At 36.6% G+C, this 21,475-nt stretch overlaps 1 protein-coding gene across 1 annotated transcript; it reads left to right on the top strand.

Moving 5' to 3' along the window:
• The first annotated feature begins 4,243 nt into the window (after nucleotides 1-4,243).
• On the top strand, nucleotides 4,244-14,969 carry LOC141494536 (C-C chemokine receptor type 5-like). Its single transcript, XM_074195846.1, has 3 exons — nucleotides 4,244-4,340; nucleotides 5,029-5,093; nucleotides 8,689-14,969. The coding sequence occupies exons 2-3, from the start codon at nucleotides 5,087-5,089 to the stop codon at nucleotides 9,744-9,746; spliced, it is 1,065 nt and encodes a 354-aa protein (XP_074051947.1). The 5' UTR covers nucleotides 4,244-4,340; nucleotides 5,029-5,086; the 3' UTR covers nucleotides 9,747-14,969.
• Nucleotides 14,970-21,475: the final 6,506 nt, after the last annotated feature.

The following is a 21,475-nucleotide window of genomic DNA, read 5'->3' as shown; positions in this document are numbered from 1 at the left end:
GCTGATACTAAACCAGGAAGAGCCAAAACAGACAAAGAAAATTATAGATCAATCTCCTTAAAGAATATTGATGCAAAAATTTTAAATTAAAATTTTAGCCAAGAGAGTACAGCAAGTGATCACTAGAATAATACACTATGATCAGGTAGGATCTATACCAGTTTTATGGGAATGGTTTAATATCAGGAAAACAATTAATGTGGTTGACCAAATAATTAACAAAACTAACAGAAATCATAGGATTATCTCAATAGATGTTGAATAGATGCTGACAAAATACAACATCCAGGGGCAGCTAGTTGATGCATTGGATATAGCCCTAGTCATAGAGTTGGGAGGACCTGAACTGACATTTGATCATTTGCTAGGTGTGTGACCTTGGGCAAGCCACTTAACCCAAATTGCCTCCAAAAAACAAGACAAAAAAAAAGCAAAATACAACACCCATCCCTATTAAAACCACTAGAGAGTAGAGGAATAAATGGAGTTTTTCTTAAAATAATAAGCAGTACCTATATAAAACCATCAACAAGTATTATATGTAATGGGATAAACTAAAGACAATCCCAGTAAGATCAGGGGTGAAACAAGGATACCAATTATCACCACTATTATTCAATATTATATTAGAAATGTTAGTTTTAGCAATAAGAAAAGAAAACTAAATTGAAGCATTTAGAATAGGTAATGAGAAACATCTTTGCAGAGGATGTGGTGGTATACTTAGAGAATTTAGAAAATCAACTAAAAAAACTACTTGAAACAATTAGCAACATTAGGAAAGTTACAGGATATAAAATAAACCCACATAGATAATCATCATTGCTACATATTACCAATAAAACCCAACAGCAAGAAATAGAAAGAGAAATTCCATTTATAGTAACTTGCAGACAATAACACTTGGTAATCTGCCTCTCAAGACAAATCCAGAAACTAAATTAACAACACCAAGGAGCAGCTAGTTGTCACTTTTTCACACAAATAAAGTCAGACCTAAAAAATTAGGAAAATGTCAATTACTCAGTTAGACTGAGCTAATATAATAAAAATGACAATTCTATCTAAATTAAATGACTTATTCAATGCCATACCAATCAAACTACCAAAGGATTATTTTACAGAGCTAGGAAAAAAATAGTAACAAAATTTAACTGGAGGTAATAAAGGTCAAGAATATCAAGAGAATTACAGGAAAAATGCAAAGGATGCAGTCATCAAAACTGTCTGATTAGTGGTTAAGAAATAGAGAAGTAGATCAGTGGAATAGATTAGGTACAAAAGAAGTAGTAATGACTGTGGTAATTGATAACAGTTGTTTTATAACTAGCTTCTGAGTTAAGAACTTAGTATTTGATAGAAAGTGGTGGGAAAACTGGAAAATAGTATGGTAAAACTAGGCATAGACTCACATCTCACACTCTAAACCAAGGTAAGGTCGAAATGGGTGCAGAATTTAGATGCAAAGGGTAATATCATAGGCCAATTAAGAGAAGGAATTGTCTGCCTGTGAGATCTATGGAATGGGGAGAAATTTATGACCAAAGAGTTAGAGAACATAACAAATTGCAAAATGGTCAATTTTGAAGAAATTAAATTTTAAAAAATTTTCACAAACAAAACAAATGGAACCAAGATTAGAAGGAATATAGAAAGAAGGGAAACAATTTACACAGCTAATGTTTCTGATAAAGGATTCATTTCTAAAATATATAGAGAATAGAGTCAAATTTATAAGAACATAAATCATTCTTCAATTGATAAATTATCAAGGGATATGAACAGGCAGTTTTCAGATGAAGAAATTAAACCTATAATCATATGAAAAAAAATGCTCCAAGTCATTATTTAGAGAAATGCAAATTAAAACAACTCTGAATACTACCTCACACCTATCAGATTAAAGGGGAAATAATCAATGTTGGAGAGGATGTGGGAAAACTGAGACACTAATGCACTATTGGTGGAGCTGTGAACTGATCCAAACATTCTGAAGAACAATTTGGAACCTTGTCCAAAGGGCTTTAAATCTGTGTGTACCCTTTGATCCAGCAAGACCACCACTAGGTCTATAGCCAAAGAGATCATAAAAAAGGGAGAAAGACCCACATGTAAAAAAAATATTTTATCAGCTCTTTTTGAAGTGACAAAGAATTAGAGATTGAGGGGAATAGTTGAATAAGGTATGGTATATGAATGTTATGGAGTTCTATCATTACTCTGTAAGAAAACATGATCTGATTTCAGAAAATCATGGAAAGACTCACATGAACTGATGCTGAGTGAAGTGAGAAGAACAGGAGAACATTGTATACATTGTGATATGATATTGATGCTGCTGCTGCTGCTGCTGCTGCTGCTTATCCTTTGTTATTGAAGAAGACCATGACATCAGGGAGGTGATGCTATGACATGCACATGAACTGGATTTGAGTGAGGGGTGGACTGTATTAAGTCCCCAGACTCACTTTCTCCTCCATAGCCATCTGGGTCCAGGGGATGACTGGAGATGGCCCTGGGTGAGAGGCAATCAGAGTTAAGTGACTTACCCAAGATCACAACTAATGTGTCCAGTGTCTGAGGCCAGATATGAACTCTCCTCCTTCTGACTCCAAGGCCAGTGCCCTATCCACTGTGTCACAGAGCTTCCCCATTGTGAGAAGATCCACTGAGACAGACACAACTCCTTTCAGCAGTTCAGTGATCAAGGATAATCCTGAGGGAAAGAGAAAAAGGAAAAGAGAAAAAAAAACAAGGATTCTGAATGCAAAGCATATAATGTTCATTTTTTTTTTTTAGGTTTTATTAAGTGTCTGAGACCAGATTTGAACCCAGGTACTCCTGACTCCAGGGCCGGTACTCTATCCACTGCGCCACCTAGCCACCCCTACAGTGTTCATTTTTAAAAACTTCTATTATGCTTTTCTTTCTTTCTCGTGGTTCCCCCATTCTAATTCTTCTTTCACAACATGACTAATATGGAAATACATTAAATATGATTTTACATGTAGACCCTATATCAGGTTGTTTGCTGTCATAGGGAGGGGGAAGAGAAGGTGTAGAAAAATGTGGAACTCAAAAGTCTATAAAAGGATGAATGTTGAAAACTAGCTTTGCATGTAATTGCAAAATAAATTTTTTTTAAAAAAATGATGACTAAGGGCGGCTAGGTGGCACAGTGGATAGAGCCCCGGCCCTGGAGTCAGGAGTACCTGAGTTCAAATCCAACCTCCGACAATTAATAATTACCTAGCTGTATGGCCTTGGGCAAGCCACTTAACCCCATTGCCTTGCAAAACAAATGATGACCAGGATGCTTTCAGAAAAACCTGAAAGACTTACATGAGCTGACATAAAGTGAAATAAACTGTGTATAAAGTAATAGCAATTTTATAGAATGTTTTCTTTCACAGCATGACTAATATGAAAATGTTTTGCATGACTACATAGGTTTAACTTATTTGAACTGTTCACCTCAATGGAGGGAGGTGGGGAAAGAATTTGAAACTAAAACTTTTTTAAATAAATGTTAAAAAATGATTTTCACATGTAACTGGAGAAAAATAAAATACTGAATAAATTTTTAAAAAATAAAAGTACAACACTCCTTTCTTTCCAACACTGACTAGTTCTCGTTTACCATGACACAATTTTCTGTCCTATATTTCTTGGCAGAAAACAGGTCTCAGATCATTAAAGAGTCAATCAGTAGGAGAACATGGCTCATCTCAGCTTTGGAGTTTTTAGCTCTGCCACTGATAGGCTGAAGTGTTCCTCTTTCTTTGTTTCTCCAGTCAGTCACTTTAAAACATTTATTAAGTGCCTACTATATGCCAGGTCATCTGTAAAATAGAGCTATTAATGACAACCTATAAAGCTTCCTTTGTGGTTCATTAGCTAGACACTTTTTTTAGATTTGTTTTGAGACTGGATCTGGGTGCATCACTTGGGATCATTGCTACCATTTGTTACCAGTGGATAGAAGAGATATGTTTTTACCATATCTGAGAGACTTCTAGATTTGCAAAATAATGAGAATTGTGGGACACTAAGCCATGTACCAGGGCATGCCTAATTCAAATTCAGGATTGCAAAACAAGATTTCAACACATATATTCTATTTGATTGCTAGAACAAAGAGAACTATGCACTTTAATTTGGAGATTTCTGTGAGGATTGTGTGGTCAATTTTATAGTATGTAAATGTGTTCAGTATTCCCCGCCCTCTTTTTTTGCAGGAAATGTTATTTCCTATTTTTGCAAGCTTTAGTACTGATTTTCACATCAAGGTCTATGAGAAGATTCAAACCTTTGTGCCTTCTGGAGAAAACTGTCTATTGGTGAGTTGTGGGGTTTTTTTTTTTTCTTATTACTTTATTTATTACCTTGACTTGTTTCTCTAAAAGGAAGTCAGAGGGGAAGTTATTCCAAGCATCTTATGGTGAATCCATCCTGCATTTACATTTGGATGGCATTTAACTCTGAAAATAATCAGCAAGTTGAAGGTAAAATTCTTTTCCCTTCACTATTGGTTATTTATTGCTGGATCATTTTGAGAGGTATAGTTGCAAATGATCATGGGATTTTGAGCTGAGAGACATCTAAGAGATCATTTAATCTAATATCTTCGTTTTCCAATGAGGAAGCTGAGACTCAGAGTGACATGAGAAACCCAAAGTCACACAGGTTGACAGTCAAGATTCAAACCCAGCTTCCTCTAACTATAAACTCAGACATCGAGAAAGGGAAAAACTGGGAAATCCTCTCAGGGGTTAAGTGATACAGAAGAAGACTTTTGCTGAAAAAAAAAACATAAAGGGGACTGAAATTTGCTCTTAAGTAGAATTCACTGCCTTCCCTCCTTGTTTCATCCTCTCATCATCCAGTTCCTCTCAGCTCCACCTCAGGGGAGGATGGATGGATTAAAATCAAGGGTTAAAACTTTCCATTGTGGAAGGAAATGTCCTTCTCCTACTAAGAGGCACCTGACTCATTATATCTCTTCTCCTGTCAACGATTCTAATTTAGGGGGTGGACTGGACTAGATGGCTTCTGAAATCCCGTGATTCATCTCCTGAGAGACATTATGGAAGGTGAGAGTTTTTTTTTTTCATGTAAGGTAATATTTAAACTTCATAAGTCATTCCTATATATCTGCTTAGTTCAGTGCAAACTCCATCGAAAGCCACTTTTGTACAAGAACTAACTTCTGCCTGGATTTTCTTTTTTATCTTAGTAGTTTTCCAATTATACATTCATTTTTGTAAGATTTTCTCCCAAGACAACAAGCAATCCAAAATACATTATACATACACAATCATATTAAATATATTTCTATATTAGTCACGTTTTGGAAGAAGAGTCAGAACAAAGGGGAAAACCAAGAGAAAGATAAAATAAAAATAAATTTTAAAAAGTGAAAATAATATTGCATGGTTTTCAATTAGGGGTCCTTAATCTGATATGAGGTCTCTGGATAGGTTTAAGGCAGTCCATGAATTTGGATGGAAAAATATTTTTATAACTGTATTTCAACATGTTTGGTTTCCATGTCAAGCCTATGATTTTAATTTTATGCATTTAAAAACATTTTGAGAAGAGGTCCAAAGGCTTTCCCTGACTGCCTAAAAGATCTGTGACACAAAAAGAGTTGAGAGCCCTTGCTTTCTATTATGGAATAGAAATAGGGTCTGGATCTGTGATTTCATTAGCCTCAGAAATTCAGGAAATTCCTTCCATCAATAGAGAACTCATTTTCTAGAACCTTGAGAGTTTAAGTGATTCGCCTAGGGTCACACAATATGTGTCAGGTCTTCTTGGTTCCCAGATCAGATCTCTACCTACCTCACTACACTGCCTCTTTATCATACTAAGGTTAACAGGAAAATAGCTTGTGAGTGGACTATGAGAGAATCACAGTTCTCCCTCTGATTCAGGTAATTTTTTCACTTGTTTATGCTAAAGTAAATATGTCATGCAAAAAAAATTCAGTCCACTTCTCTGAACCCTCAGGTTCCCTATCTGTAAAATGAGTCAGGCTGGACTCTTTGGTCCTTTTCTATCTCTAAATGTATGATGCTCTGATCTTTTGCCCTGAAGACTTTGAAATGTTAAAAAATAAATTATAGAAAATCCAGTTTAGAGCTTGCATAGCTGGGGGTTTTCTTGGCAAGAATACAGGAGGTTTGCTATTTCCTTCCTCAGATCATTTTACAGATGAGGAAACTGAGCCAAATAGGATTCAATAATTTTCCTAGGTTCACTCACAGATAGTGTCTGAGGTAAGATTTGAACACAGGGAGATGAGTCTTCCTGACTCCAGGTCCAGGACTCTAGCCACTGTGCCACCTAGCTGCCCTGTTGGCAAGTTAAGGACAATTTGTACCATGCCTGACACCTGCAAGCTTTATAAGAGCTTGACCTGAGTTAAAGATTTGTCTCTGGAGAAGGGAAAGGCAAACCTCCTGCTTTGCCAAGAAAACCCCAAATGAGGTTTGCCTCTGACACAAACTTGGTCAGACACAACGTGACTGTGCAACATAGACCTTTCAAGGTTGTAGAAAGTGAACTTTGCATCAATAGAAGTAATTTCCTCAGTCAGAAGTTCTCCAGGCCAATGAAATCACTGCTCCAAGGTTATCTCAACAAGCTTTATAAGAACTGTGTGGCTTAGTGGGAAAAGAATTGGCTTTGGAGTCTGGAAGATCCTGACTATAATGCAAACTAGCTGTATGACCCTGGGCAAGTCACTTAACTTCCCAGAGTCCCCCTCTCAAATTTTAAGTTAAAAATGAGCTATTGATCTGTATCTGTGGAAAGCATTTTTTCATTGGGAGTTCTTTCCTTGATGAAATCTCCCACCAAAAAAAAAAAAAAAGTGAAGTTTCAACTAAGGCAACACTATCCACTCCATTAATTTAGTCCAATTCATCTCTACTTCCCTCTCCCACTAATCACTCTACAGAATCAGCTATCTCCGTTGCATGTAATTCTAAAGAGAGAGTGAATTCCCCTTCCCACATGAAAAAGGAACACCCCACTTTACTTATAATCTAAATGGTCTTTTTGGAGTATCCCAAATACAAAGAAGAAGAATAAGGGAAAGAGCTTAAGGAAGGTGTCTCCATGTTAATTTGCCTAACACTCTCTTGGGCATCCTCTTATTCCTTTGGCTCCAATACAGCTATAAACTTGATTAGCTGATGCAGCCAATTTGTGCTCACAGATATGTGTGTGTATAAAGACTACAAACCAAAAGACAAATAACTGCCTGAAACAGGGAAGAACCATTAGTAAATTCATGTAATTTGTAACTTCTAGAACAGCTCTTTTATTTGCTGAGCTGAATATTTAATGTTTGTTTTTTTTACCTTCAGCAGAGGTAGAGTTAGGAAGGATTTGGTATATAATCTAGACTAATGACCTCTCGTTATCAGTGAGTAAATGTTGTCCTGGTCTCAAACACTTATTAGCTATATTACTTCAGGCAAGTCACTTAACCTTATTTGCCTCAGTTTCCTCATCTGTAAAATGAGCTTGAAAAGGAAATGTCAGGGCAGCTAGGGGGCACAGTGGATAGAGCACCAGCCCTGGAGTCAGGAGGACCGGAGTTCAAATCCAGCCTCAGTCACTTAATAATTACCTAGCTGTGTGGCCTTGGGCAAGCCACTTAACCCCATTGTCTTGCAAAAACCTAAAAAAAAAAAAGGAAATGGCAATGGCAATGGCAAACCACTCCAATATCTCTACCAAGAAAACCCCAAATGGGGTTGCAAAGAGTTGGACATAACTGAAATGACTCAACAACAGCAACAAACTTTGTCCCAGAAATGTATAGTGATTTTTCTTAAGATAATACAATGTGCAAGTGGCAGATCTGGGTCTAAAGGCATAGACTCTGATTCCACAATACAATATTCTTTCTATTAAATCATGTAGATAAAATAATTTTGCTGACATTGATTACTATATATGAAATTTAATATTTATGAAATCTGCATATCATCCCCAAAGGATTGGAGTGGGAAATGTATTAATGGATCACTACATATTCATTATTGATTCTCTTCTAATGATCACTAAAGGCCTCTGGAAAACACTGTGCTGATCTTGGGGTTAGGTAACCCCAGTTTAAAAATGGCTCAGACTGATTTGACACATCTGTGAAATCAGGACTAACAAGAACACCTGCCTTACAGGGTTGTTGTGATGCCCAAATTTGCTAGACTACATATATACTGACTTACAAACCTTAAAGCAACCCTATAAACACTTGCCAACAGGTCAGAAGCACCATCCCCATAGATAAAGAAAAACATCATTATTGCCTTCATAAATATTATCATATATAATTATATATATATTATATTATCATATATAATTATATATATATGCACAATGCTTGTTGTATAGTAAACAATAAATGTTGGTTGACTGATAGATCCATTTTTATGTATCTCTCATAGACTACTTGATAGGTAGCTCTCACTGTAGTGGAAAGAGCAATACATTTAAAGTTAGGAGAGCCAGTAAGTAATTCAACCTTTCTGGACACAGATTCATCACCTATGAAACAAGGGATTAGACTAGATGGAATTCAGGGTCGCTACTAGTTCTCAGTTTCTTATTTTGTGATTCTTCATGATACTATATTGAAGCACCAGCATATTTTTTTTTCTTCCTTCACAGAAACGACTAGGATGCATGAGTCAACCACCCCACCATTTGACTATGATATTAAAGATCCCTGCCAAAACCTTGATGTGAAGTACACAGCATCATGGCTCCTCCCCCCCCTCTACTCCCTGGTATTCATTTTTGGCTTTGTGGGCAATGCTCTCGTTTTTCTGATCTTGATAAGATGTAAAAAACTGAAAAGCATGACTGACATCTATCTGCTCAATCTGGCCATCTCTGATTTACTTTTCATCATCACCCTCCCATTTTGGGCTCACTATGCTGCAGACCAGTGGGTCTTTGGGGATGTCCTCTGTAAGGTGCTGACAGGATTCTATCACCTGGGCTTCTTTGGAGGAGTCTTCTTCATCATCCTCCTGACCATTGATCGGTACTTGGCCATTGTCCATGCTGTGTTTGCTCTGAAAGCTAGGACAGTCACCTTTGGCATTTTGACGAGTATTGTCACCTGGGGGGTGGCTGGCTTTGCTTCTCTCCCAGCCATCATCTTCACCACATCTCAGAGGGAAGACTCCCGTTATACCTGCAGCCATCACTTCCCATCAGCTCAGAGCATCATCTGGAAGAACTTCCGAACTTTAAAGATGAATATTTTGGGGTTAGCGTTGCCCCTCCTTGTTATGATCTTCTGCTACGCTGGAATCATACAAACACTGCTGAGGTGTCGGAATGAGAAGAAACATAAGGCAGTGAGGTTAATCTTTGTGATTATGATTGCTTACTTTCTCTTCTGGGCCCCCTATAACATCGTGCTCCTCTTGAACACTTTCCAAGTTGCCTTTGGTCTGGACAATTGTGAGAGCTCCAAGAACCTTGGTCGAGCCATGCAGTTGACAGAGACCCTTGGAATGACACACTGCTGTATCAACCCAGTGATCTATGCCTTTGTGGGGGAAAAGTTTAGGAAATACCTCTCTACTTTCTTCCACAAATACATTGTCCGTCATTTCTGCAAACACTGCCACATTTTCCATGGGGAGACACTTGACCGAGTGAGTTCAACATATACCCCATCTACTGGGGAGCAAGAAGTCTCTGCTGGTTTGTAAAAAGGATTCTTTTATTTTCATTAAAAAATGGCTTGGGGGAGGTCTTACAAGTCTTGAAGGAAATAAAAATCTTAGAAATTCAAGAACAGAGATCCCTAAAATGTAAGGAAACACAAGAATTCAGACTCATGGTACAGAAGTGAACTTAACATTCCCACTTCTCAGCAAATACATCATCCCACAACAACAGAAGACTCCTTGAGTGTCACCAGAAGTAACTTCTCCTGACAACAATAGAATGGTCTGGATCCTTAAGTATTTCTCCCATTCAGCCTAATCAATTCTCAACCCTACTTCCATATATGTATACATATATGGAAGTAGGGTTGAGAATTGATGTATACATATGTATGTATACATATAGATGTATGTATACATATATATGTATACATAGATACATATACATGGATTGTAGATATGTAAATGTAAGCATATATGCATAGATATAGATATAGTAGCTGAGATAAGATATTATATAGATGATATAAGATATCCTCTGTCTTAGCATGTTATCAGAAGGATGCTAGGTCTTTCAAGCTTAGGGATTCTTTTATATCATGGATGACATTATGAGATAAATGTTTCAAAGACTTCTGTTACAGCTTTTATATTTACAGTGAAATATAAATCCTGAGACCAAAACTTTTTGGAATATTATCATTTTATGAAATAGGAAAAAATACATTTTATAGTCAATCAATAATCATTTATTATGTACCTTTTAAATACTAGCTACTGGGATGCAGATATAGAAGTGAAACCATTCTTACCCCCTTGATCACAAAGAGTTTCCATTCTATTCTTTTTTTTTTAACACACACAGTGGACTGGTGAAGAATGGAATGGCAAGATACAGCTTTTCAAATGAGAGGAAGAGTGAATGGTTGACTTAAAAGTTCAGTGTAGAAATGGTCACAAGTCATAGGCCAGGCCACAGTCACTTCACCAATTAAGAGCTGGAACCTTAGAACATCCAGTTCAAATCCTCCATTCCTCAGTTGAGGACATGAGACCCTGAGAGGGGGAGAGGAATGTTCTTAAATGCTACAGATTGAAGATGCTTAGAATAAGTTGGTTCATTCAACTTCCCAGATTCACTGTATTGCCCTATTCATGTTGTTTGCCTCCTTTTAAGGATTTGTGACTTTATTTAGAAAATAAAAATCTTCCTAACAACACTGTCTGCCTTTCTCAAGGGGAACAACTGGCCTCAGGTTGGAACTGGCAACACAATACCTTAAGGATGCATTTATACAGAGTATCCCAAAAGTCTTAGTACAACTATATATTGTTTTAAAAGTAATTTTACAAAAGATATAGAACAGCAAAATGTCTTATCATCTAGAGGACCTTGAAAGAAAACCCTTTGTCTTATAGATAGGAACTGAGGCCTACAGAAATGAAGTGACTAAACTGAGAAACGCCACCATGAACCACAAGAATAGTTGATGTTCACTATAGCATTTTAGGTTTTACAAAGAACTACATTATCTGGTTAAAGCCTAGTTTAAAAATAAAATCATGGATAGGAGCTGCAAGGATTATGTTTTGTCCTTCATTCTCAAAGAAGACCATGACATTAGGGAGGTGATGCCATGATAAGCACATGAACTGGATTTGAATGAAGAGTTGCTATGCTAAGTCCCCAGCCTCACTTTCTCCTCCAGAGCTATCTGGGTCCAGTGGCCAGATATGGATCAGGATGTCTGGAAATGGGCCTGGATGTGAGGCAATCAGGGTTAAATGATTTGTCCAAGGTCATATAGCTAAGAAGTGTCAGAAGATGGATTCAAACTCCCATCTGCCTGATTCCAAGGCCAGTGCTCTATCAGTTGAGTCATCTAGCCACCCCACAAGAATGATCCCCATTTTTCAGATGAGAAAAACTAAAGCTCATTGAGGTTCCATGTTATGCCTATAATCACATAGCTATCAAGCATAAAAATTGGGTGGGAAGGGGAGGCAGAGTAAGGATTCACATCATCTCATCTGATCCTATCAATAACTCTATGAGGTAGATAGGTTGTACAGAAAAGAAAACTGAGGCCTTGTAGGGACTTTCCCAAGGTCATCTGCCTGATAATTAGAACTAGAACCCCGCCCAGGACCCTGCCTCCTATTTGACTATACCAGAATGCCTCCCTACATCAGCATCTGTGAAATGATTGTCTCCCACAAGTGAATTAACTGAAGGCAATTTAAAACCAGGCAGAGGTACCTAAATATAAGGACAGGAAATAAGTGTACAAGATGATCTAAATAATAGTGTATTTAGAAGGTAAAGTTTTATGAAGGAACCTGGCCAATGAACATTATTTTTCCCCTTTTAAATTAAATATTACTTAAGGGCAAGCAAATAGTGTCATTTCTTCTACTTTGTCAAAAAATAACAACTCCAATTTATAGAGCTTTTTTCATTACAAAGCACTTCACAAATCTCTCAATTAATCCTCATCACAACCCACAGAGGTGGGTGCTTTTATTATCCTCATTTTACATATGAGGAAACTGTGGCAGACAGTGGTTAAGTGATGTGCCCAGTCATACAGCTATTAAGAATCTTAGCTATATTTGAACTCAAGTTTTCCTCACTCTAGGCTCTGCATTATGGTACCCTCTCACCTATCTAATTATAATGTTAAGAACTGGAAAATTAATACTTTAAATTAATCCTTTAAACAGGGGTTTACCCTGGAAAATTAATACTTTAAATTAATCCTTTAAATAGGGGTTTACCCTGTTAGGGAATGTTGTTATAGAGTATGAGAATGAAAGGCATGCCATTGCATTCAAATACATTTTTCTTTAACTGATGTTTTGTCGGATAGGTATTTTGCCAGGAGACAACTAAAAACAAGTTACTTAAATGAACTGAAATTACTTTGCCCAACTCATGTAAAACTGAATTAGTAGCTTTTCCATCTTGTCTGAATGTGAATTTTGTGGACAAATATCACTCAGAAATAATGGGAGAAATGGAGAATTGATAATGAAATTTCCTTCTCTTATTAAGGAGAATAGGAGGGAGTTTCTAGATAAGAAAAGGTATACAATGGGTTGTTAAACATATTGGTTTCATTTAAATGTTTGGGGTTTCTGTTGTAGTTGTGCTAAAGCAGGATTCAATGATGGAAAGGAATATATATAGGAAATGACCATAGTATAAAAACAGCAAAACTTTAAAAGACAAAGGAAGAAGGATGGAGAAATAGATTGGGGACAAATATAGCTCATGTGACCACAATTTGGAGGGAAACAATCTAGTTAATATTCAAGTTGTCTTTTTATGGTCCCTTCTACCTTCCTCCTTGCCCTTCATTCAGAACTCTATGTATGTAAGCACAGGGTTAAAATAATTTTTTCAAACAATAAAGGTCAACCTACTGTAGGGAAATCTGAATTTAGAATTAGAAGCCCTCAGTTCATTTTGACTCCAGAAAACTGAGGAGATATATTTCCATTCTCTTGGTAGAGAAGTTGTGGGTATAAAATGTGGCATACATACATACTGAGAAGCTTCTGAGTCAGTTGGTTTCCCTTCACTGTTTTTTACTTTTTTGGTGATGTTGCAATAGAGGTTTCTACTGGTTAGTGAGGTAGGGGACTGGGGAGGAGGCAGTTATTAGGAAATGATTATAGAGCATTTAAAAAGCATGTGTGTATATAGAGACATATATCTATGTAAATATAATATATTTCATATATGCATATATACATATACATGTATAAAAATAAAGAAGATCTGGATTCTAAACCTAGACTGAATAAACTTACCTATGATCTTGGGCAAATTTCAATCACTCTGGTTACTCTGCAGCCACAATTTCCTCATCTTAAAGATAAGGATGATAATACATAAACTATTAACTTCAAATAATGTGAGATTCACCTGAGATAATGTATGGAAAAATATTTGATAAAACTTTATAGTGCTTTATAAATGGAAACTGTACATCATTATTATTTGAAGCTGATCAAAATATTTGCTGCTGCCAAATATTATTACATCGTTCCACATTACAGGAACAGTTTCCCTTACAAAAGTATTGCAAAACAATTTGATTTTCCAATATTATTAAATCTAAACTATTCATACAAATAAATTGGTGTCCCTGTTTGCCATAGTTGCCTTACTTCAGAATCATGTATCAGAAATCAGAATCCTATATCAGGGGTTTGGTGTTAGCAAGACCTAGACTGAAGGTTAGGGTTCACTTAGGGTTCCTGCTTTAATTGCACATGATTGAAAGATATTGAAGAAAGAAGTACTAAACAAAGCTTGGCACCCTCCTAACAAATCAGTTTCTCTGCTTTGATCATGGAAAAAAAATTTTGCTCAAAAATATTTGAAATGCTTGTGTTAGGTTGTGTGAAATGGAGTCACTTTTTATTTTGCTATTTAGTTGAATGAACAAATGCATGAATATAGAGGATTGTACTAAGCTCTGGGGATGTAAAAAAGAAAACAAAGAAATTTCTGCCCTCAAGTACCCTAAAATGGCTGGATAATTTATATGGGGACTGATGAACAGGGGAGATATATTTGGCTTGAAAAGTTACAGGATGGTGAGTGGAATCATAGGGAATAGATTGGCACACTTTCAAATCACAGTCTGTGAACAAATGAATGAATAAAATAAAGCAAAGCATCATACTCAGTTCTGGGGATACAGATAGAAAAGTTCCTCTCTGGCAGTTCATATTCTAATGGGAGACAACACATTTAGAAGGTTTCCACATGGTCCTTGAAGCACAACAGCCTGGTGAGCATGCTTCTTCTCTAATGTCACTTCCACTGATAAAATCATATCTGCTTTTTATGTAGAAATATTTGATAGTTCTTGGTGACAGGAACTTTCTTGGGACTTCAGTAGCTATGACTCTAAAAACTGGTGCTCAAGCTGTTAGGAGTGGTTAGACCTGCCCTGTGTGGCTGCCTCCTGCCTCTCCCACAAGGTGCCTGGCGGTGACAGTATTGATTTGATCATGGTTTCAGAACTAGGAAGTTAGGGGGAGAAGAGTGGGGGTATATGTAGGTATCAGAGGCACAAAACAACTGACAAGGAGATGTTCAATAAATAAAGAGAAACATTGAGAGTCAAACAGAGGGGAGTTCACAGGGGAGGCCCCCACCCATCAGGATCTCGAGGACCCAGAGTGAGAATTTTGAGATGAACATTTCAGTCCTCCAGAACCTGGTTTCTGGTGTAGGGGATAAGCATTTATTCAGCATTTACTGTGTAGAAAGAATGAACTGTGCAATGTGCTGGGAATAAAAAAAAAAAAAACCAGCCCCTAGTGTCTCTGCATCTAGAAATACCAAAACATCACCTATATCAAAAGACAGAGAAGTTGAAGATTAAGGATCTAATTCTTTCCAGATAATATTTGATTCTAAGTAGAAGTGAAATGACATCTTTAGTGTTGCAGTGAAAGTCAGGGATGGGTAACATTTGTTCAATATCTCCATGCTTTTTGTAGTACTGCAAATTAGGTAGATACCATTAGAATGAAAGCTCCTAGGCAGCTAGGTGGGGCAGTGGATAGAGCACTGGCCCTAGAGTCAGGAGTACCTGGGTTCAAATCCGGACTCAGACACTTAATAATGACCTAGCTGTGTGGCCTTGGGCAAGTCACTTAACCCCATTGCCTAGCAAAAAAAAAAAACCCTAAATAAAAAGAATGAAAGCTCCTTGGGCGCTGGAACTGTTTTTCTTTTTTTTGCTCTGGTATAGATCCCAGCACTTAACACAATGTAAGTAGTTGGCACATAGTAAGTACAAAATAAATACTTATGGCCTTACCTTCCTTATGGAAAATCTGAAGTGATTTTTGCTAAAATATCAAAGTCCCATGGGTTAGTGAGCAAGGCCAATGGACCGGGAATCTGTGATAAGCTATGCCTTAAGGAAGACTGCAGTGGTCAGTGATTTCTTTGGGATGGACATACGTCAAAAGTGCTCCATGACTTAATAAACAACAATTGGATTTACATAGAATTTTAAAATTTGCAAAGTGCTTTATAAATATCATTCCATTTTATCTTCACAACAGCCTCAGGAGCTGTCAAGTCTTTATCTCCATTTCATAGAGATCACCAGATGTCATCAGACCTGACTTTGAAAACTAATGGGACTTGAACCCAAGGCTTCCTTTTTTTCCAAGACCAACTTTTTATCCACTCTATCATGATGGCTTTGCTAATAATTAATTAAATCAAAAGGGAGTTACTACATGTTAAATCTTAGATTTCCATAAAGTCCTGGAATCAGTAGGTAGGAACTCAGAAATTATGCAGTCCAACTTGTACCTGAACAACAATCCCTTTAGCAACTTCCTATTGCTGGGTTATGCATCCCAGTGGAAGGAAGGCTTGTCAAGAAAAATGTTACTGACAAAGACCAAAGAAACAATTTTACATTGATTTTATGAAAAATTAACTAGATTTCATAGTATTTGCTCAATGTCTAAAGGAAGATGAGAGAGAGAGAGAGAGAGAGAGAGAGAGAGAGAGAGAGAGAGAGAGAGAGAGAGAGAGAGAGAGAGAGAGGCTAGAAAGTGGGGGCAAATGTACCCATATAGGGGTAAGGCATCAGGAAAAAAGAATAAGAAGTCTAGTGACTGTGTCCAGGAATGAGTGAAATAAAGTTTGGGTGAGGTTCTTCTTGAAATGATGGCCTCAGAGTTAGATCCCAATCAGAAGAGCAGGACTCAAAGCAAAAGTTTCTCCAGGAGGGCAAAGCAGCATGCAAAGAGGAGAAATCTGGATACTAGGTCCAAATAAGACATGACTGGAATCCTTCCTAAAATGGTGATTTCTGGGAGAAAGCCATCAAAACACAAGATGTCACTAAAGTATTTACAATCAAGGAATTCTAGGGGCAGCTAGATGGCACAGTGGATAGAGCACCAGCCCTGGAGTCAAGAGGACCTGAGGTCAAATCCAGCCTTAGACACTTAATAATTACTTAGTTGTGTGACCTTGGGCAAGTCACTTAACCCCATTGCCATAAATAAAAAAAATTTTAATAACAAAATTTAAAAATCAAGTAATTCTAAAGTTGGAAAGACCCTTAGAGGTCATCTAGTCCAACCTGTGATCTAGTATGACTCCCTTCTTGAAAATAACCTTGTTCATTTATTATAATTCCATATAAATGGAATTTTCATAAATCATTCTAATGACAGGAAGTTCACAACTTCATGAGGTGATCTGTTATTAGACAGTATGATGTTAGAAGCGTTTCCTTATATTAAGCTAAAAGTATTTCTCCTATTAGTCTTAGTTCTGCCTTCTGGAGTTATTTGAAATAATGCCAATCCCTCTTTCACAAGAAATTTGATGTTACTTTGAAGGTTTCCCTTCTCTAAGGAAAACATGCCTGGTTCCTTGAGCTTTCCTCATATGTTTTCAGATCCTTCTGCCTAATAACTGTCCTCTGGATATGCCTCAGTTTGGTAATGAACCTTTCAAAAAAGTATTTTCCATAATTAACACAACCCTCTAGATGTGGTCTGAGCATTATGGAATATCATGCCTTGCCCTGGTGGGACTATTATATTCTCATTAATGCAGACTAGGATAGAATGATCTATTTTGATACTGTAATCATACTGTTGATTTGTATTGAGCTTGTTTTCAAGTCTTTTTTCATATGAACTGCTGTTGAAATAGATTTCTTTGGCCCCATATTATCACTGTATTTGTCTTTTTTCACATTAAGAATAGAATCTTGCATTTTCCCTCTCCATTTCAATCCATTCTTTCAAACTTAAGAGTTTTCTTTTCAGTTTTTGATCCTGTCATCCAATGTATCAGAGATCACTTTAGGCAAGTTTTACGGAATAGGAAAGAAGAGATCTGGGGAAAGAGAAAAAAATGGCCATATTTGAATATAACTCCCACAGCCCTGCAAAAAGAGCAGAAAATATAGCAACATAAAAGAAAAAAACATAGAAAAACAAAAACCTTCCCAGGAAATGTTTTCTCATTGAAGGGTGAGAGAAATCAACTTGTGAAATACATAAGCAAAAGAGAAGAACACAATAAATAGTTTGAAGTGAAACTAAAACAAAGGAAAAAGTTCCCAGAAACAAAAATGGGTCTATCACATGACTCTTCAGAAGAGTTAATAAGTCCAAAGAAGTGGGGAAATTGATGAAGAAAAATTGAAGAAATCAGTGAATGAAGAGTAAAGATACACAAATAAAAACATTGGTTTTTAAGAATTGGTGAAAATTCTTACAAGATGTTAGAATCTCTGAAGAATGTAATTGATTCAAATCAAAACAAAATAAATAATAAATGAAAAAATTTCCAAGAAAAATATTTAGAAAGAGTCTTAATGCCATGGTTCAGGATATTGTTTTTAAAAAAGTTAGAAAAATCAGAGGAAAGAGTAAAAAGTAACAAGAAACCATAGAATGCCAATGCATAGAAATCACAAATTAGGCCAAATGCAATCTTCACAATGCAGAGTTTCAACAACAATGAGATGTTTTTCAAACAGCATGGAAGAAATAAAACACATACTAAAATGCAGCAGTCTTTCTATCCAGAACAAGAAATGAAAAAATAAATAAATAAGGAAAAACAGATCAACCAATAAACTCAGATTGCCTATCCAGTAAAACAGAATACTTTTTCATTAAAATAGATATTTTGTTTCAATTCACTAAAGGACTTTTAAACCACATTCTTGAGGAGGACAAGCTTAGTTCAATTCCTTTTTGATAAATGGAAATTATAAACTATGCTAAGCACCAGAGATACAATGCAAAAATCAAAAACAAAAGCAAAACTTTGCCCTCAAGAAGACTGATGCCTGTTCTTCATTTTCAAAGGAGATCATGACATCAGAGAGGTGATGCCATAACAAGCACATGAATTAGATTTGAGTGAGGGAGTGTTGTGCTAAAATCACCAACCTCACTTTCTCCTCTGCAGGATCTGGGTCCAGTGGCCTGATATGGATCAAGAAGACTGGAGATGACCTTGGATGTGAGGCAATCAGGTTCAAGTGACTTGCCCAAAGTCCTACAGCTAGTGTCAAGAGTATGAGGCCAATCAATTGGGGAATGGTTTAATAAACTGTGGTAGATGTATGTCATGGAATGCTATTTTTCTATTAGAACCCAGGAAGGATGGGAATTCAGGGAGGCTGGAAGGAATTGCATGAACTGATGCTGAGTGAGATGAGCAGAACTAGAAGAACAGTGTACACCCTAATAGCAACATGGGGGTGATGATCAATCCTAATGGACATGCTCATTCCTCAGTGCAGCAATCAGGCACAATTTGAGGGTACATGCAATGAAGAATACCATTTGTATCAAGAGAAAGAATTGTGGAGTTTGATTTGTGGACCTTTAATTAAAAAAAAAGTTATCTTGTTATATAATTTTGCTATCTCTTATACTTTATTTTTATTCCTTGAGGATATGATTTCTTTATTATCATCACATTTCTTATCACAACTTAGATCAATGTATAGCATGGAAACAATATAAAGACTAACAGACTGCCTTCTGTGGGGGATGGGGAGGGAAGTGAGACTAGGGGGAAAATTGTAAAGTTCAAAATAAACAAATAAATAACTTTTTTAAAAAAAAGAGTATGAGGCCAGATTCAAATTCAGGTCCTCCTGACTCCAAAACCAGTGCTCTATCCACTGTACCACCTAGCTACCCACTAGGACATTATACTCAAGCAGAAGAAACAAGATAAATACATAGAAAACCCAATAAAATGTAAATTGTTAGGGTTAGAACCCTCCCAGATAAGGAATAAGGAAAAACTTCGTGTGTGTGTGTGTGTGTGTGTGTGTGGGTGTGTGGGTGTGTGGGTGTGTGTAAAATTGGACAGAGTTTTGAAGGAAATAAGAGATGTTATGAGACAGAGGTTAAATAAGAATATATCCTAGCCCTGGGGTTAGTCAATACATAGTCAATACAAAGGCACATAAATAGGAAATATGAAAAAAAAACAAATAGATCAATTTCATTGGATCATGAAGTGGGGGAAGAGGCATATTATCTTAAAAAATTGAAGAAGTGTGGTAGAATCAGTTGGTAAAGGGTTATAAAAATGAATCAAAAGTGCTTATACTTTGATGGTCATAGCAACACTGAAGTTTATTAAATAGGAAAATGACACAATATAACTTGTTCTTAGAAAAATTACTTTGATGGTGGTATGAAATATGAACTGGAAAGGGTGGAGAATGAAGGGAGGTAGACTAATTAGGAGACTTACAAAACTCCAGGTGAGAAGTGATGAGGTCCTGAACTAAGGTATGACTGTCCAAGTGAAGAACAAATAGGAGGGATGTTGTAAGATAGAATAGCAAGGGGCAGCTAGTGGCACAGTGGACAGAGCACCGGCCCTGGAGTCAGGAGTACCTGGGTTCAAATCCGGCCTCAGACACTTAATTACCTAGCTGTGTGGCCTTGGGCAAGCCACTTAATCCCACTGCCTAGCAAAAACTAAAAAAAAAAAAGATGGAACAGCAAGATTTAGCAACTTATTGGATATATGTGGTGAAGAAGAAGGAGGACTCAAGGAAAATTCTGAATCACTAGAAGGATGACGTAAAAGGACAATGTAAAAGAGAACTTGAAAAGGAAGGTATATTTTCAGAAGAAGAAGAAAATTAGTTCAGTTTTTACATGTTGAGACTTAGTTGCAAATTGGATTGAAATATTCATTGACAGGATGTAGCCAGAATGGCTGAGAACAGAATTTCCTTTCAAACAACTTTAAATATTACTTCAAAATAAATTTTAGAGTAACAGATCCCCAAAAGGATAAGTTGAAAGAATTTTCCAGCACAAGACAACTTAGAAAAGTCTGTCACACTGGGGTGCAAGTGAATACAGACTAAACCCTGGCAAACTAGTATCAGATTTGGGGTAACTGAAACAGCAGTGGCAGCAGCAGTCTCCAAAACTCTCAGACATCACAGTCAGTAAGTGTCAGACAACTGATCAGAAGTATATTATAGCAGTCTCTTTTCTGGCACTGGGGACAGGATTCTATTGCACTGCTAACATGTGGAACAAGGTCACAGTCTGGGTCCTAGTCCAGGGTAATGAGGATCACAAACTCACCAGAACTTGGGGATCTGAAATTCCAGAAAAGAATGTTTGTGAACATTCAAGACCAGAATACATACCAAAAGAAGAGTAAACACCCCTTTCCTTAGATCATATCACCTTAGAAGAACTAAAAATCACAAACACTCACAGCTAGTTCTGAAAACAATTGCTCAAAAAACTTGAAGCTTGGGATAGTGGTTCCTCTACCCAAAGAACAGAACTGAACTTTCACATAAAATTAAAAATCAAAAAATGAGCAAACTACAAAAAAAGACCTTGACCATAGATAGTTACTAGGGGCACAGGGAAGATCCAAATACAAACTGCTACATCTAAAATCTTAAGATAAAAATGTGAATTGATATTAAAACCAAAAAGAATGAAGAGCTCAAAAAGTAAGGTAAAGGAAAAATAAGGTAAATAGTTGATGCAAAAAAATCATGGAAAAAAAAGAGTCAATAGTTGGTAAATAAGGGATACAAAATACTGAAGAAAATAATACTTTAATAAATAAAGTAGGTCAAATAGTCAAAGAGGCATAAATCCAATGAAGGGAATGCCTTAAAAAGTCGAATTAGCCAAATGTTAATATATGTATACAAAAATTCACTGAAGAGAAGAATTCCTTAAAA

Source organism: Macrotis lagotis, chromosome 7, assembly GCF_037893015.1.
Source record: "Macrotis lagotis isolate mMagLag1 chromosome 7, bilby.v1.9.chrom.fasta, whole genome shotgun sequence".
Taxonomy (NCBI): domain Eukaryota; kingdom Metazoa; phylum Chordata; class Mammalia; order Peramelemorphia; family Peramelidae; genus Macrotis; species Macrotis lagotis.
This window is presented reverse-complemented; position numbering and strand designations above follow the sequence as displayed.